The sequence below is a fragment of the Microcaecilia unicolor genome, chromosome 2 (assembly GCF_901765095.1).
Source record: "Microcaecilia unicolor chromosome 2, aMicUni1.1, whole genome shotgun sequence".
NCBI classification, from domain to species: domain Eukaryota; kingdom Metazoa; phylum Chordata; class Amphibia; order Gymnophiona; family Siphonopidae; genus Microcaecilia; species Microcaecilia unicolor.
In genome coordinates this window covers 44216227-44234610 of record NC_044032.1, presented here as the reverse complement: position 1 = coordinate 44234610, position 18384 = coordinate 44216227, and the positions used below count along the sequence as shown (strand labels likewise).

Genomic DNA, 18384 nt, shown 5'->3' with positions numbered 1-18384 from the left:
TGGCACATCTTATATTTTTATTTTCAAGTTCCAACTGATGCAAACATGAAGAAACTGTGTTCCAAAAGACACAGAAACTGTCCACATTGTATTGAGCACCACAAGGCTGGCGTTCCAAGAGCAGCTTGATATTACTTTATTTTACTAATGTAGTTACATTTATTTCATGTACTGGACTATAGTTTTTATGATGTACTTGTTATTTATTTGTATTTAGTGTTTTCTGAACTGCTTGCAGATGAAAATTTTTGTTTCTAGAAGCCAGGCTATGACTGTAACATAACCTTAAACAGGGCCTGTACTGAGTGGGTCACACTTCCACTTCTTTGCAGTCATGAATGAGAAATAAGACAAGGCATCCCTAATACTACAACTGCATTTTCTCACAAATGTTAACCAAGTTCAGAAATGAATTAGGGGCCCTTTTACTAAAGCTCAGGGTCCACTAAATGCTAAGAAGCCTGTTTTATACCTATGGGCTTCTTAGCATTTAGCAAGCGCTAAGCTTTAGTAAAAGAGTCCATAATCATTTCCTGCAAATGAACATATGTGAAGAAGCGCTTCCTAAAAATGCAGGCTGCTAAATGTCAGCAGGTGCCCCTATATATATATATTTTGGGGGGAGGGGGGAATGGAATACAGTGAATCACAAAACCCTAATTTATATAATTCTACCACTGCTGCCCCTCTCAAACCCTTCCCCAAGTCGAAGAGTTATTGATTTGGGTCTTTGAATAAAAGTTGCTCTGCACCCTGATCATCTTTACTGCCCTGCTATCCTTTTCCTAGATGGACTGGGTTCTTTGGCAGTTGAAATGACCACAGCACACAAGAGAAGGAGTTTTGGGCAAGGATGAGAATTTATGATGTGGTTTAATGTCTGTCTGTCTCATTAACTCATGTCAGCTTGCTGACACAATTACTGAAGAGGCCAGGGGGATTCCAACACCTCTTTCCAGAATGGTAATAACCAAATAACATGAAAAGATGAGTTGCAGTCACACACTTTGTTGTTTTTAAGGTATCTCATTCTAGCTTCTGTTCTGATTTTCCACAATAAGGATTATCAACCAGTGAACAAATTATCCTTATGTTTGCCAATTCTTCTGACAGCCATTGCAATTCCCATCCCCCAGACCAAGCAAGTATATGCTTCCTTCAAATCTGTCAGTTTTTGGATGCCAACAGATCTGAACAAGACGATTGTTCCTGCCAGAGCTCTAATTTGCAGATTTTTGCAGCTACACAACGCTTAACTTTTACTTGCACAGCTCGGACATTACCCGGTTGTACACAAAGAGGAGAGGAGGAAGAAAGTGAATTGGTATGTTAAAAAAATAACCCATTTTGAGACACTGCGTCCGAAAAAAACATTTGAAGACCCGGATGAAGAAAAAAAAGAGAGCGAGAGAGAGAGAGATACGTCAAACTAGTTCTGGCAGCGAACAAATCTCACACTAACAAGAAAAGAAAAACAACTGCGGGGATGCGGCAGTTGCCAATTGTCAGGGAAGAACGAACGGTGTCCGTAAACTACAGATTTTTAGCCAATCTTCGGGAGAGGAAAACAGAAAAACGGTGTCTGGAAATCTCCGATTACAGAAGACGGGGAGCAAGAAAGATAGGAGAAAGGATTAAAAAAAATTAAAATTGAGGAGAGAAGAAAAAGAAAGGCTCTGATCTGAGAAAACGAGAGGAAAAAAAGAAAAGCGCGGGGGAGGGAAGAGGAAATCCAATCTTCTTCAACAGAAAAATATCAGAAGCCCAAATAGGATGAATCCGATTCCCGGAATTATGGTTCTGTTTTTCACCTCCAGAGGGGGAGGCGATGCGCACTCACCCTCGGTAGCCACCGGCGTCCTCAGGGCGCGCCCTCAGCCCCGGCCAGGCACCGGTCGCACATCGCGCGGGAGATCATCCCACTCCTTCCAACCACCCGAAAAACTGCTCCAGCTCTAGCGCCCACCAAAAAATGTCACTGCTGTGGGCCCGTGTGCTGATAGCGTCACTTCCGGCGACGTCCTGACATGTCAGCTGTGTGTGAGATGTGACGCAGCGAGACGCACTCTTAAAGGGCCCGCTCAGCCGCCGCCCAATTAGAGAGACGCAGAGAGCTTACAGCCGCCATTTTGGGAAAAGACAAGCTTTATGCTGCGACTGCGAGTCAAGGAGGTTAAATCCAACCTCCTTGCTTCAAGTGCACCGCCGCCATCTTGGAAAAGGAACAGAACGAGCGGCCAGAGGCAGAGGACGGTGCCGCCATATTGGACAAGGTTCGGCTATCTTTGAAGAAGAGGCTAAAAAATAACCCCGGAAGTGCTTTAAAGTTTGTTCAAGGAGAAACAAGCAATGTAATCATCAAACCTCCTTGCAATAAATAAATAAATAAATAAACGAGAGTGGGAGAGGGCGGGCATGAGGAAGGGAAGTGACGAGTGACTGAGCGCGGTTTGTGGAGGAGAGGTAAATGAGTGCCTGCTGAGAAGCTGGAGGATGCTTGGTAGTTTTGTGTTTCGAACGGGTTGTTTAATGTGTGTTCCCGGGTTTCCTTATCTCAGAGTAGATGCTTCTGTTTCAGAGACTTCCTTACTATTTGCGCCCCAGTTACTTTTATCAGACTATTCTTCGGGCTATTGCAACAGACATTCTATTTTGCAAAGCTGTGTTTTTGCACAAAATTAAAATAGGGATAGCGGTTAGAGCCTCGAACCCGGAAAGTCAAGGTTGAAATGTTTTATCTCGCTGTTTAATTTTATTTATTAGGCTTTATTTACTGCCTTTTTGAAGGAATTCATTCAAGGCGGTGTACAGTAAGAATAAATAAAATACCAGCAATAGGTACTACTACTACTATTTAGCATTTTTAAAGCGCTACAAAGCGTGCGCTGCACAAACATAGAAGAAAGACAGTCCCTGCTCAAAGAGCTTACAATCTAATAGACAAAAAATAAAGCAAGCAAATCAATTAATGTGTGGATGAAAGAGGAGAGGAGGGTAGTCAAAAACAATGTTACAGAAGTAAAAGTATTCAAATAATAATACACAGTATGGCATGTTAACACAATAGGTAGTAGAACATTTTAATTGACAGTGAAGGTTATAAGCCAAGATGGACCATATAGATACGTAAGAGGAGTTAGGCTGTAAACTGAGATAAATCATACATTTTTTTGCCTTACGTCTTTTTCCAAAAGAGTTCACAATCTTTGTTTCTAAAATTCAATAATACAATGAAATCTCTGGGGACAGATTTAAAGACCGATATAAGTATACTTTGGAAAAAAGATGGAATACCATAGAGAAGTTCAAATACCTTTTAGGTATAAATGTGCAGGAATTGGGCACTTTTCAATGGAAAATTAAGCTCTGGAATGAGAGGTGATGGGATGAGTATGAAAGGGGGTAGACTTAAGGATAATCTAAGAAAATGTGTCTTTACAGAGAGGGTGTTTGAGTGGAACTGTTTCTAGGGCTACCTGAGCACACTGGTGGTCTAGTGGCCTCTTTGGGAGCAAGAAATAACCTCACTCTTTCCTTCCTTCCTTCCTGCCTGCCTGCTGCCGCTGTCTAGCTGTTGTCTATGCTTCGTCAAAACAGGCACCAAGACTTCAAGCGGTAATCTCATCAGACTGCCACAGGAAGTCTTGGTGGCTATTTGGAAAAAGCGGTGGCACCAGAGCAGTGGCAGATGGCAGGAACGAGTGGGGTTCTTTCTTGCCCTGGAGAGGTAGTCTCAGTGAAGCAACTCCTCCATGGGTGATTGGAAGGGCAACTGAAAAAAAGTATGGGTGGAGGAAGGGAGGGAGCTGTAAAAAAAAAAAAAAAAAAAGCATGGGTGGAAGGTGGGGTCTATTAAAACTGGATGTTATGGGTGCTTGGTGATTGAATCTTTGTACAGGGAGGGGGGCTGTAATATTGGTTAAATTATGACAAACGTTCAGAATCTTGAATTTTTTTTGTGCAGAATTCCGGCAGGCATATAGATTTAAGATTTTGGCCTCTTCAGGGATTTGCCATTGGATCTCAGCGAGCCAGGTGGGGAGTGTCCAGGAAGTGCCTCTTTAATGCGGTAATGTGGCCCTAAAGGCTCTAATTTGTCTTGGGTCTTGGCACGTTCATAATTTTTCTGCCTTGGGCCAGACAGCCTCCTAGCAGTGGTGGTGGAAACATGGACAGTATTTAAATTCAAGAAAGCACTTGAGTACAGAGGATCTCTGAAGGACATGAAAGGCTTTTATAACATAATAGTTGATATGGCTTATCCAGTCTACCTAGATGTGCAAAGTAGTGGGAATGGAGGAAGGCTGGACAAAACTCAGGAACAATACATGCATGTGTGTACCAATGCACAATGTGAAGAACACTGGTGTCAAAAAGGCTAATACTGTGTAAAAACAAGAGGACAGTGTTAAGGGCTGAATTGCTGTGCTCTGAAAAGTGTTCTTCACATTGTGCATTGGTACACACATTCGCGGTCTTTTTAAAGACCACCTTGGTATTCTCTATACAGCAGGACTTTTTAGACACACTCGTCAGACTCCTGAGGCAGGCGCGTTACATGCCGAAACACGGTGCCATGTCAAGTCTTGAACACTGACACACTTTAGTGTACATTATTTGAACTGTTAGTGTGAGTCTTGAGTACTGATGATATTTTTAGTGGATGTCACTGGACTTTTAGCATATTTATCTTGCTTTATTTTGAGCATTTTATGTTGCATTTATATACATTTTAAGCAATAAAATTTTAATTGTATTGTTCCTTGTCTAGCCTTCCTCCGTTCCCACTACCTTGTGCACCTTTGCTTGTTCTGTGGGATTTTTTGTTCATTTACCTCCTGTTATCCAGTCTGCCTAGCCATATCGTGTTCTTTTTTTTTTTTCTTTCATTTTTCTGCATTTGTACTTTGATTATACAATGAACATTTCTTAATGCCAGTTTACACTGAACCAGTGAGTTTTATCCCTTTCCACCAGCAGATGGAGGGAGAAAAAATTAATATAACCTGTGACACCACCCGCTATAATGTGTGGTGCTCTCGGGAACAGTCCATTACTTTTCTCTAACTTCCAGCAGGTGGAAGTTTGTCTTGTGGTGTTCAGTCCCTGGCCTAGCTTCCTGTTCTGTTTGGTGCAGCCAGATAGCATGGTTGAGCCTAATGACTGCTCCCAGTCACAATCTCAGAACCATACCTGGTTGAGCTTGTCTCAACAGCCCCCAGTCGCCCTCCTTACTGCCGCTGGGTGAGACTTTGGCATAGTCCCAGGGAATCTAGCCTCAGGGATGTGGGTCACCATTCCCCCTGCCCCTAATTTGAGTGTATCTCCCACAGTTTCCCTCTGTAGCTCCCAGGTGCCTAAATTGCTCTAGGAAATAAGGCTCTTTTGCTGCACATTTCTTTAAGGAGGGAAAAAAAAGCAGAGTAGTTCTGAACAGGGAAATCCCCCTGGTTGAGGGATTTCTCTTAATTGCTGCTCTGTTGCTAGTGATCTGTAATCTGTCATTAAAATCGTCTGTACCAGTACCTGAAGATTGGAGGGTGGACATTGTAACACTGATTTTAAAAAAGGGTTCCAGGGGTGATCTGGGAAATTAGACCGGTAAGCCTGACTTTAGTGCCAGGGAAAATAGGGGGGGAACTAATGGGCTGAACCCATGCTGACTCTGTCCAAAGGAAGTCTTGCCTCACCAATTTGCTTCATTTCTTTGAAGGCATAAATAAACATGTGGATAAAGGTGAGCCGGTTGGAAGTAGTGATCTGGATTTTCAGAAAGCTTTTGACAAAGTTCTTCATGATGACTTTTTCTTAATGTCCTTCTGTGGATTAGGAATTGGTTATTGGATATAAAACAGAGGGTAGGGTTAAATGGCCATTCTTCTCAATGGACTAGTGGAGTGCCGCAGGGATCTTAACTGGGACTGGTGCTATTTAGCATATTTATACATGATCTAGAAAACAAAATGAGTGAGGTGATTAAATTTGCAGATGACGCAAAATTTGTCAAAGCGTAGCCCGTGGCCCCTCCTGTAGGCCTGGCTTATGAGGCAGCATCTGGGTCGTCCATTCGGGACCCGATTGTGCAGGAAGGGGATTTATTCAAAGTTGTCAAAAAGCTTGCGGATTGTAAAAAATTGCAGAAAAACATTAGGAAATTGGAAAACTGGGCATCCAAAAGAAATTTATTGTGGACAAATGCAAAGTGATACATGTTGGGAAGAATAATACAAATCATAGTTATGTGGTTTTCTCCACAACTTCTGATCCTTAAAAGCGAAGGACAGAGACTGGAAAGTAGATGGCATAAATCTCGCCTGGATGAAGACAGGCTAAACTGTAGGAAGCACACGGCAAAGTATGGCCGAGCCTTAACAGCAACCAAAAAACAGTATTTCTCTTAATGCATTTCACAGGCTACCAATTCAACCACGCAGTTGTTCAGTCTAGTAAACAGCCTGCTGCAACCCCCACAACAGAATCATCCTGCCCATTCTAAACTGAACTGCAGTGATTTTTGCTGCATACTTTGCCAACAAAATTAAGTCTCCTCCAAGATTCACTGGCAATCCCTACCAGTCAACCAGGGGTGCACAAACTTGGCCCTTCCTGACACAGACAGATGAGACGCTTAACCTAATGACAGAGGACAGCCTTGACAAAAGACCAACCAACTACCTGCTCCCTTGACCCCTGCCCATCAATGATAGTGCAGCAGGCAATTAGAGGCCTTATAGAAGGCGCCACAAAAATTGTGAACACCTCTCTTTCTAACCAGCAACTATCAACAGCATTAAAAAGGGCATTGGTTCGCCCTTTACTAAAGAACAACCTTGACCAAGACAAACTTGAAAGTTACATGCCAGTATCCAACATCCTGTTTCTAGGGAAACTCATAGAATGAAAAGTCTGTGTTCAACTTAATGATTGGCTAGCAGAGAGAAACTGGCTATGGCTAGATCCATGTCACTCAGACCCGGTTATGGAACAGAAACTGTCCTTGTATCCCTACTAGATTATCTTCACAATAACCGATACAAGGGATTTGCCTCGATGTTAGTACTGCTAGATTTCTCAGCATCTTTTGACACTGGATTACGATATCATGCTAGCATGACTGACAGAAACAGGTATCAGTGGAACAGTACTTGCCTGGTCCAGATCCTATCTGACAGGCAACAGTCCATAATGTTTGGCAAGAACTCATCACCACCATGGACACTGATCTGTGGGGTACCACAAGGATCGATACTGTCACCTATTCTGTTCAATATCTACCTCAAACCACTAGCTGAGCTGATTCGGTCAATGGGCACTCAGTTCTACATCTATGCAGATGATGTGCAGCTACTCATACCCATTGAATCTGACTTACCCACAGCCTTGAATAAACTGATTAACTGTCTAACATCAAGTCAAGAATGGGCTGAACACAAGTGGATACATACCTGACATCAAAATCCCTTTTGGGAAGTACGAACTCCCCCTCAAATCATGTCAGGAACCTTGGAATACACTTCGACTCAACACTTACGCTGACTCCCCAAATCCAAGCAACCTTCAAGAGCTGCTTCTACTATTTGCAACAGCTACGCTGCCTCTCTCATTACATCGAGAAGGGAAATCTTATCCCAGTTACGCATGCCATGATAGCATCAAGACTGGATTACTTCAATGCACTATACAATGGTCTGACTACAAAGGGCCTGTACCAGCTCCAGTTGATTCGGAATGCAGTAGCAAGACTCATAGAAGGTTGCAAGCGACGTGACCACATCACACCATTTTTGCAAAATTTTCATTGGCTACCAGCACAATAAAGGGCTAAATTTAAAACTCTGTGTCTGATGTTCAAGGCCCTGAAAGGAAATGGCCCCGAGTACCTGAAGAATAGGATGATCCTCCACACACCGCCAAGGACTATCACTAACCACACCCTCTCCAAAAGACATTACACAATGTGATACCTGCAAGCGAGCCTTCTCCGGAGTAGCCCCAACACACTGGAATTCATTGCCTGAAAGGCTGTGCTTAACACAAGACTATCTCTACTTCAGGAAGCAGGTGAACGCTTGGCTCTTCAACCAGGCCTGTACTGGAAGAAATAACTAACGCGTTAGTCTCAGTCTCTCTCTCACACACACACACATACACACACACGAGGAGTACTCAGGCTGCATATGCTGCAGCAGGACATGTTTATCCACTCCTACCCTAGCTGAGATAACATTTAACCATTTCTCTGACCTCATGTGCAACTTTCTTTAAATCAATCACCTTACTTTCTAACTCTTCCTGCTTTATCCTTCGCAATCAATTATAATGTTCTATTACGTATTGTGTTGACATTGTAAATAGTGTACCATGCCATACTTTGTATTGTGTTTACATTTTTTTACTGCTTAATTGTCTATTGCTCATGTTTGATCTATTACTGTACACCACCTTTGAGTGAATTCCTTTGAAAAAGGCAGTAAATAAATCCTAATAAAAGGAAATGGAGGCCTCTATGGTTCTTGAAAGAAGTAGCTGAAAAGGAAAAGAGAGTAGTCTTTAAATATTTATAAGAGACTGCAGAAAAAGGAAGACAGCCATCAATATTTGGAAAAGCTAAAAGAAGCTAGTAGTCAGAGTGATTCCTTCAGGTGTTCCCCCATCTTGACAGTGCTTTTCATAAGTCTAGAACACTCACTTTTGAACAAACCCTCTCCATTCTACTGTTAAACCACGCTATCTGGTGATTACTTGATGCCAGATGATCACCCAGTTGACCATTAGGAAGGAGTGACAAACTGTCTAATTTATGCTTAAGCTGAATGTCAGGTGGGTGAATTTGAAGGGAAGAACAGGTTTTTTTTTTGTTTGGCTTTTTCTTTTAAGCAAAGAGTTCTAATAGCTCTGTTGGAGTGATGATAGTTCATCTTTTTACAGGTTATGCTACCTGTAAGAACTAACAAAAGGTGTTACTGTTCAGTCAGGAGAAGAAAATTCAAGGTTTGTTGTTTTTTTTTCAGAGACAATGGTCTGGAAATGTGAAGGCCTTAGTTCAAGTTCAATTCTGTTTGATTTACTGCCTATTTAGTTAAAATCTAAGTGGCTTATGTTTATAATTAGGTCTGCCTCACCCATTTGGACAGCGGAAGCCATGGGCTCTCTGTACTATCCTAGCGAGAACTGCAAATCCCCTCTAGATACTTAATTACCCCAACCCTGTATGTGCTCATGACAGGCTTACACTGTCAGGCAGTATGGACCCTCGTAATTAGAAAGGAACCCAGTATGTAGTAGATATAATAAGATTAGTTTATTACAATCTTACTAATAGCAGTACAGGTGAGTCAAGCATTCATATAATGGAACCGCATATCATGGTACGTCCTCTCTTTCTCTAGCCTTCTGGAGTCTTCCTTCTCTGTTCGTCTTCTCCTCTTGTCTGATCTAATACCCCTCAAACTGCTGCTTATATACAATTTTGGCCCTATTCATTTCAATGGACCCCAGCTGTCTCAACAGGGCTCCTAGCCCTTATCAGTTGATCAGAATGACTTCACATACTATCAAGCTCTAAGTATAAACAAGATATGCTCAGAGCGCATCTTATTAGATGACTTTGCATTTTCCCCAAACTTTCCCTAGCCCCCTCCTTTGGCTGTTCTCACCCGGGGTGCAGCTGACCCAGTACTATCTCTACATAACCATGGCAATCTTGCTCATGACGTCCTGCAGGTGCCAGTCTCAGGGAGCAAAGCCCCCCTCCCTTGCCAGCTCAGCACTTGCTACAGTGAAATGTAACTGTGTCAAAGGTGATCACTGATTCTTACAAGCTAGCTCTTTTTTGTATCAGAGGTGATTTTGATTTCTAAGAGAGGCCTAGCTCTTATTATGAGCTATTGGCCTGTATTTTACTGAGAGCAAGGGCTAGCATAACTCTTCACTTACAAATAGTTTAAAATGTAATGAGGGAAGAAAAATCAATATACACACATATATACAGCTTAAAAGAAGAAATAGCACAGGTGCAGATGGAAGTGAAGGATTAGGTTGCAAGATTACTGAAGATGAGTATAAGGGAGGGAAATCACGAAAGACATAAAACATTTCTCAATTGTTATTCAATTGCAGGACAAGGCTAGACCTGAGAAGGGGGAGGGGTACAAGGGAGTCTGTCACAGTGGGCTGACTGAAAAACAATTTTAACAGAAATTTGAATTTTATTGAGGGAGGGTTTCGTTCTGAGATACAGGGGGAAGATTAGCCCATAAGGTGAGGGAAGAGACATTAAAACAGGAGCTCCTGATGGTGGTAATTCCCTCTTTTTGTCAAGTTTGCTGTGATATCAGGCATTGTGTAAAACGTTCTCAGGTATTGACTAGGATAGCCAGGCATGCAGGAAGGTCCAAAGACTGGGTGCTAGAGTACAGTAATTTGCATAGGATATTCTGTTCTTTTTCAGTTGCTGCTGGTGACACAGATGAAGTCTGTAAATGAAGGCCATATATTGTTTGAGCCATGCCTCTCCCGAAGGGGTTTTCATCACAAGTTCATGTGTACCATGGGCCTTAAAGAAAATGCTGCAGTTGGAAACTAGAAAGCTTCACACAGACTGCTGGAACTCCAGCCTGTCACTGCAGGAGCCTAGACCTGCTGGCAGATGTAGCACAGAAGCCTGGCTGCTAAAAATGAGCATGAGTAGGACTCGGAAAGCCAGCAGCTTGGCTTCAGGTTGTTTCCGAAGGTTAATGCATTCCAGGACCCCTCAGAGCTGTGCCGGATTCCCACATGTCTTTCGGTGGGTTGCAGCAGCAGACAAAGAACAAGGCAGGATGTTTCAGACAGCAGGTGAGGTATGCCTAGCTCTGGAGAATAACATGTTGCTATGTTTTGTCCGATCACTGTAATGTCTATCTTGCTGCAGGACAGGAGTGATGCCGAGAGGTGTCAGCTTTGTACAAACAAGGACCAGGCTAGTGTTGCTTATTTGGAGTGGTGTAGCACAAAACTAGCTAATTCCATCCCTCCAGTTACAAGCTGGTCTTCTTCCTATTTAATCAGAATAGTTAGTCATGGTATGTTTCCATACAATTCAATTTAAATAGAATTAAGGTTAAAGTACAAATTCTTTGATCTCAGCAAAGCTGCAGTGTAATTTTTAACTGAAATTCATGGCAATTTAGCTGAATTTGTTCTTAGATTTAAGAAACGGCAGAGGGGAGGATCACCTGTCTGAAGAGACATTAATTTTATGGAACCTATTCCACAGTATAAGGCACCACCGTTCCAGTAAAAATATGTATATTTGTGTGACATTTGGAACAAAATAAAGACGCACATTTCTGTTTCTGTAGATATGATGGAGATGGTTCAATACCTCTGGGGCATAAATGTACAAGAGCTAAGTCTTTCAATTAAAAGGAAGCTCTGGAATGAGATGGCATAAGATGAAGTTGAAGGGGGGGGTTAGAATCAAAAGTAATCTAAGGAAATACTTCTTCACGGAAAGAATGGTGAATGTGTGGAACGGCCTCCTGGTGGAAGTGGTGGAGAGTCAGACTGTATCTAAATTCAAGAAAGCTTGGGACATAGCATCTCTAATGGAATAGGACATATGTAGGCATATTTTCAAAGCACTTAGCCTTCCAAAGTTCCATAGAAACCTATGGAACTTTGGAAGGCTAAGTGCTTTGAAAATATGCCTCATGGTCTTTTATATGCCTTCATTTTTCCATGTTTTCCTATGGTATTTAGTTCTTTAAAAAATAATTTACCAGTAAATGAACATCTCTCCTCAATAACATTAAGAAGTCCACTCCAGTAGTCACTGTTTAGATGGTTTTTTCATTTGCAGACCTTTAGATGCTGTTAAATTCCTTCATCTTCATCCATTCCAGACCAGCCTATACTGGTGGGAGACAGAACAGATTTGCTCACCTCTTATATAAGCTGATGCAGCCAGGAAGACAGTCAGTATTGCTCTGTTTCTAGCAGTGCTCATCTTTATAGCATTCAAGCTTGAGGCCATAGCTCGTTGCGCCTATTTCTGGTGGGGCCAACCCACGCACATATTACAGATGCTAGGTAGAACCAGGGCTCTTCTCCACTGGTGGTGGTAAAGGTCAGCCCTTGGCATGGTGCTAGAAGTAGGCTAGTGCTTTTTTAATTAACAGTTTTTGATGTTGATGGATGCTGCTTTCCTTAGGGGCAGTCACACGCCTATCGATGAGGATAGTTGAGCACTCTTCACTGCCCTAAGTACAGGTCGGGCTTTTTGAGCCAGTGGTTGACTAGGTGGCAATATCTGCTCACCAGTGTCAAACACGTAATAACAGTGATACTCATCAAAAAGAGTGCTGCTGATGACTGCCTTGGGTAAAGACAGGGTTTATTGAGCCTGGTGGTACAGGGATCTATCCTGAACAATTTACCAATACTCATCAGAGAGTGCGAACCAATTAGCAAGCCGGTGTATAATTGGGTAATTCTTTGAAATGCAGGCAGGCTTCGGGTGGAAGAGAGCAGCTGCTGAAACAAATACTATTTAAGGAACTCCCAGAGCATAGAATTAACTCATTAGCAGGAGGCAGAGCCAGGGCAGTCATCCAGGGATGAAGAGAAGCTGTTGCAGGCTTCTTCCTTCACCTTGTAGCTCTCTCAGACCATGAGCCACGTGATGGCCAGAGTTTCTTGTGCTGTTCTGAGGCTTTAAGAACAGCCCTGGATTTTGAATATTGTGTGGCTTGTACTGAGGCCACATAGTTCATGAAAACAACAGGTATGCTAGGAGGGGGCACCTGCCAGCATCAAGATATAATCAGAAGAGGGAGGGACTAGAGTTGGGGAGGGAGGAGAAACAAGCTGGGAAAGGGGCTTGATTAGGGAGGTATTGTATTAGGCAGTGAGCTCACCAGTCCGAGGTATACACTCAGCTAGTCAGGTTTTTTGGATATCCCAAAAATTTGCACATGAGAAAGCTTTCTCTCGTATATTCAGTGTGGATGTCATGAAAATCAGCTAGTAGCTGAGTGTGTCCTTAATACTGTTCAGAACCTGTGGGTTAAGGAGATACGTTTGGTGGGAGAGTGGGAAAAGCTGTAAGAGAGTGTATTGAAGGGGAAATAAGTGGAAGAGGAGAGGAAAAGAGCTATACAAAGGAAGCAGTAGCAAGATGAAGGGAAAACAAAGCGGGGGTTGCAGAGAAATAGACACCAGACAAAAAATGTTTAAGTAAAAGTGTATTCCTTTTTAATTAAAATTAATTTGCTATCCTTTCACTTACTGCAACACAAGATTTGGTTCTTGTGCAGCAGTGATAAATAGTAATGAGGTACCATATTGAATGCAGAATTTCATGGCAACCACATGCTAGTATGTGTGTTTTGGGGTGCATGTAAGAGATGAATGGGATATAAATGACCTGAGGTATTTGCTTCCTGTAATAGTCTTTGGTCATTTAAAATTGTTCTAATGTATTAAACAGGACCTCTGCATGTTACTACAATCCTGAAATACTGTTCTATTTAAAGTAGCATATTAAAAAATCATAGTAATTCATTTTGCATTACTTAATTTATTTGGCATATAATTCCCAGAGGCATACCTGGTTAATATTTCCTGGTGGCGTTTTTAATAGCATTTCTCCATAGGGTACATACTTGTCTTCAGCCTAACAGACATTAAATGATGCTCATTTTCAAAGCACATAGACTTACACAGTTACATATATGCTTTGAAAATGAGCCTCATTATGTATAGAGATATTCGGCTATTGGATACCCCAAGTGTATTGTACTTTGGGCACAATATTTGGGCCATAAAGCAGTTTAAGCACTCTTGGAGGCATATTTTCAAAGCACTTAGCCTCCCAAAGTTCCATAGGTTTCTATGGAACTTTGGAAGGCTAAGTGCTTTGAAAATGAGCCCCTTGGGATCCCAGTTCCATATGTTTCTCCTAAAATCACACAAAGTGTGACCAGACATCATAGCACTTGCTATAAGCTTTTAGTACATTTTGAAATACTTCTGCCAGTATAGGTCTTCATTTTTGTAAGATGTTTCATAATTTTGAATGTTAAAATAGTATATTTATAATTATAAGAACATCAAAACATTGGATGAAAGGATATAAATGGCAGTTGAGATCTTTCTGTGCAGGAAGTTTTTGTACATTGTGCAAAATTTAAACATCGCTGATCATACAATTTTGTAAGCAAGAACATTTTAAGTTGTAGTTGAATAGTAACTAGGTCTGTTGTATATTCAACAGTGTATCTGGCTGAAGAAGAAAGCCAAGTCTCCGAGCCTTCAGATGATGTGTAAGTAAATTTCTCCGGGATTTCACTGGGATAGTCCTAAAGGTAGTCTAACTGCAGCCGTGACCTCCTAATTTGTGAGGAATGTACTTTAGTCTAGAGCTTATCAACCCAGTCCTTGGGACACACCAAGCTAGTCAGGTTTTCAGGATATTCACAATGAGTATTTATTTGCTTACAATGGAGATAGTGCCCTGAACAAATTCCTGGTCAAAGAAAAGTTCAGGATGGTTTCCCACCCATGATTCAGGAAAATGATTGGCTATGCTCTCTGGACTTAAGGATGCATATATGCACATCCTAATGCTTCCAGCCTACTGGTTGGGAACCCAACACTTCCAGTACCACATGTTGCCATTTGGCCTCACGTCAGCTCCCAGGGTATTTACCAAATGTCTAGTGGTAGTCACAGCGACTCTATGCAGACTGGGAGTCCATGCATATCTCGACGATTGCCTGGTGAAGAGCATGTCAGAGGACGGGGTATTCAGGAGTCCATGCGGAGGACTACTTGGGTTCTCAAGCTACTAGGGTTCGTTTTTAAACTACCCCAAGTCCCATCTTCACCCTGCCCACCAATTGGAGTTTATTGAAGCCCTGCTACATACACAGAAGGTTCAAGCCTTCCTCCCGGGGCTGAGAGTGGACACTCATTGCACTGGATTCTTGGGTTCTAACCTCTCAGCAGGTCACGGCTCGGCAGATGTTGCAGCTTTTGGGACACTTGGTGTCCACAGTTTTTATGTGATGCCCATGACATGTCTTCACATGAGAACTGCCCAATGGACCCTAGCTTTTTGGTAGTTCCAAGCCGCAATGAACCTGGAAGATGTCATCCAAGTGTTCCTGGAGCTTGCTTGCTCCCTGTTGTGGTGGACCATTCGATCCAATTTGGCTTTGGGACTTCCATTCCAAATTCCTCGGCCACAGTGCTGATGACTGATGCATCTCGCCTTGGTTGGGGAGCCCATGTATACAGGCTTCACACTCAAGGTGCTTGGTCCACCCAGGAAACATCTCCAGATCAATCTCCTGGAGCTTTGGGGTATTTGGAATGCTCTAAAGGCTTCCAGAGATTGGCTGTCTCACCAAATTGTACAAATTCACATGGACAGTCAGGTTGCAATGTATTACACCAACAAGCAGGGGCGCACCAGATCATGCCCTATGTGTCAGGAGGCCTTTGGATGTGGAGTTGGACTCTCCGGCATGGTATGCTACTTTGTGCCACTTATTTGGCGGGCAAAAACAACAGTCTGGCTGACAGACTGAGCAGGGTCATGCAACTTCACGAGCAGTCTCTGAACATGGGCATTGCCCGCAAGATCTTACAAACATGGGGCACCCCCTCAATGGAGCTCTTTGCCACTCACATCAATCACAAGGTCCCTCAGTTCTGTTACAGGCTCCAGGCCAACAACAGACTAGCATCGGAGATCATCCTCCTTCACTGGGGGACAGGTCTTCTGTATGCACATTCTCCCATACCTCTTGTGGGGAAGGTTTTGCTGATACTCGGTCAAGACCATGATTCTGATTGTGCCTTACTGGCCTCAACAGATCTGGTTCCCTCTTCTTCTGGAGTTATCCTCAGAAGAAGCAAAGAAGAGACCTCATTATGCAGCCAGAGGTCTCTTCTTTATCCCAGCCTCCAGTCTGGCTCTCACAGCCTGGATGTTGAGAGCCTGGAGTTTGCTTCCTTGGGTCTGCCAGAGGGTGTCTCCTGGATCTTGCTGGCTTCCAGGAAAGATTCCATGAAGATGTGTTACTCTTTTAAATGGAGGAGATTTGCTGTCTGGTGTGAGGGCAAGGCCTTAGATCCTATTTCATGTCCTACACACACCCTGCTTGAATACCTTCTACACCTTTCCGAGTCTGGTCTTAAGACCGACTCTCTATAAAGGTTCACCTCGGTGTAATTAGTGCTTATCAGCGTGTAGATGGTAAGTCTATCTGTGGACAGCCTCTAGTTGTTCATTTCATAAGAGGTTTGCTTTTCTCAAAGTCCTCCATCAACCTCCACCAGTGTCATGGGACCTCAACGTCATTCTCACCCAGTTGATGAAAACTCCTTTTGAGCCACTGGATTCCTGCCATCTGAAGTACTTCATTTTCTTGGTGGCTGTTACTTCAACTCATAGTCGGTTATCTTCAGGCCTTAGAAATGGATGCATCGTATACATTACAACAGAGTAGTCCTCCACATGCACTCTAAGTTCCTGCCAAAGGTGGTGTCTGAGTTCCATCTCAATCAGTCGATTTGTCTTGTCAACGTTCTTTCCCTGACATCATGCCCATCCTGCCGAGAGCGCCTTGCACATCTAGGAGTTCAAGCAAGCATTGGTTTATTACATGGCGTGGACTAATCCCCACAGATAGTCCACCCCACTTTTTGTTTCTTTTAATCCCAACAGGATGGGGGTCACCATCATGGAAACACACAATCTGTAATTGTTTGGCAGATTGCATTTCTTTCACTTATGCCCAGGCTGGGCTGACCCTGCAGGGTCATGCCAAGGCTCACAATGTTGAGCCATGGCTGCGTCGGTAGCCCACTTGAGGTCAGCCTCCATTGAAGAAATTTGCAAGGCTGCAACATGGTCTTCGGTCCACACATTCAAATCACTCTACAGCCTTGAACAAGATACCCGATGCGACTTTCGGTTTGGACAAGACAGTATTGGAGAATCTTTTTGGAGTATAGAATCCAGCTCCATCCCCCTAGGCCTGTTTTTTCTTCTGTTCCAGGCTGCACTGTCACATAGTTTGTATATAGTTTCAGGTTAATCTGTTATGTCCTCGCTGTTGTGAGGCCCAATTGACCAATGGTTGTTTTCGGTGAGCCTGGTAGCTAGGGATTCCCCATACATGAGAATAAATAGGCCTGCTTGTCCTCGAGAAAGTGAAGATACGTACCAGTAGCAGGTATTCTCAGCAGACTACAGGCCTTATAGACTTAAAACCCTCCCGCTTCCCCTTGGAGTTGTCTTTTTTTTTTTTTCTTCTTCTTATATATGCTGTAGTATTGTACTGTGGTAACTGCGCTCTTGTGGCGTTTGGGAAGGCACATGCACAGTGGATCATGTCTTGCACTCCACAAAGCTCTTAATAGCTTGTCAAAACCTCCGGACCGGGCAACACAGTATTGCGTTACTCACATGTGAGAATAGAATATAAGGCCTGCTGTCCTCGGAGAATACCTGCTACAGGTAAATATCTTCACTTTATCGACCTCTGGGAAACTGGAATGATGGATATATAATCTGAAAAGTCTTCTACATCTGCACCAACTGTGACAATATATTGTTTGTAGGTGATATTAACCTTCATTTAGAAAAAAATAGACTATATCAAAAGAACTGCATCAGGTTCTTGAATCTTGGAGCTTCATAACTCCTAAAGGGACTTCTACACATAGTAAAGGTCACATACTTGACCTACTAGCTTGTAAACTTATAAATCCCACTAATATCTATATGCCCGTGATAGAATGGGAGCCAATTTTATGGACAGACCATAGTAGACTAAAGTTTAAAATAAACTAGAAAGAAGTTAACTACAACAATACAGCTCATTACAAACCTACTTTATATAATTCAAGTGGCGAAATCAATATAGAATAATTTTGGTCTAAACTAGATGAAAATCAACCAATTTCTATGCTAGAATCTAACAACTTCTTGGTAACTTGGGATGAACTCTGTAAAAACATATTAGATGATATAGCTCCTATTAAAAACAAATCCTGACCAAATAAAAAGCAAAAAGCTACGTGAAAAACTACACTGGCTCCCAATCAAGGAACGAATTGTGTTCAAAATCTGCACCCTGGTTCATAAAATTATTGACGGCGAGGCCCCGGCCTGCATGGCAGACCTCATAGACTTACCAACCAGAAACACAACAAGGTCAACACGCACATACCTAAATCTCCACTACCCAAGCTACAAAGGACTAAATATAAATCAACATATGCATCCAGCTTCTCCTACATAAGCACGCAACTATGGAATGCACCACCTAACAAACTTCCGGAAATCACTAAAAACCAATTAGTTCAAAAAGGCATACCATAAGGATC

General features: G+C 42.6%; 2 protein-coding genes across 9 annotated transcripts in view; one reads left to right on the top strand and one right to left on the bottom strand.

Moving 5' to 3' along the window:
- C2H18orf25 (chromosome 2 C18orf25 homolog) overlaps positions 1 to 1992 on the bottom strand; it is a 164233-nt gene extending 162241 nt beyond the window's left edge. For all 4 annotated transcript variants that reach the window (XM_030192904.1, XM_030192907.1, XM_030192905.1 and 1 more), the window contains exon 1: positions 1841 to 1992. The gene's annotated coding sequence lies outside the window, so the exon portion shown is untranslated. The remainder of the gene's footprint in view (positions 1 to 1840) is intronic.
- A 261-nt stretch (positions 1993 to 2253) lies between these two features.
- LOC115462854 (ferredoxin-2, mitochondrial-like) overlaps positions 2254 to 18384 on the top strand; it is a 36833-nt gene continuing 20702 nt past the window's right edge. Inside the window, exons 1-3 of one of the 5 annotated variants that reach the window (XM_030192903.1) lie at positions 2254 to 2273; positions 10451 to 10836; positions 14258 to 14306. In XM_030192903.1, the coding sequence (XP_030048763.1) occupies positions 10482 to 10836; positions 14258 to 14306 (404 nt within the window). In that variant the 5' untranslated portion in view covers positions 2254 to 2273; positions 10451 to 10481. Of the gene's footprint in view, positions 2274 to 2305; positions 2352 to 2391; positions 2464 to 3964; positions 4070 to 10450; positions 10837 to 14257; positions 14307 to 18384 lie in introns of those variants that run through there. The other 4 variants (XM_030192902.1, XM_030192899.1, XM_030192900.1 and 1 more) reach the window with 4 other exon arrangements.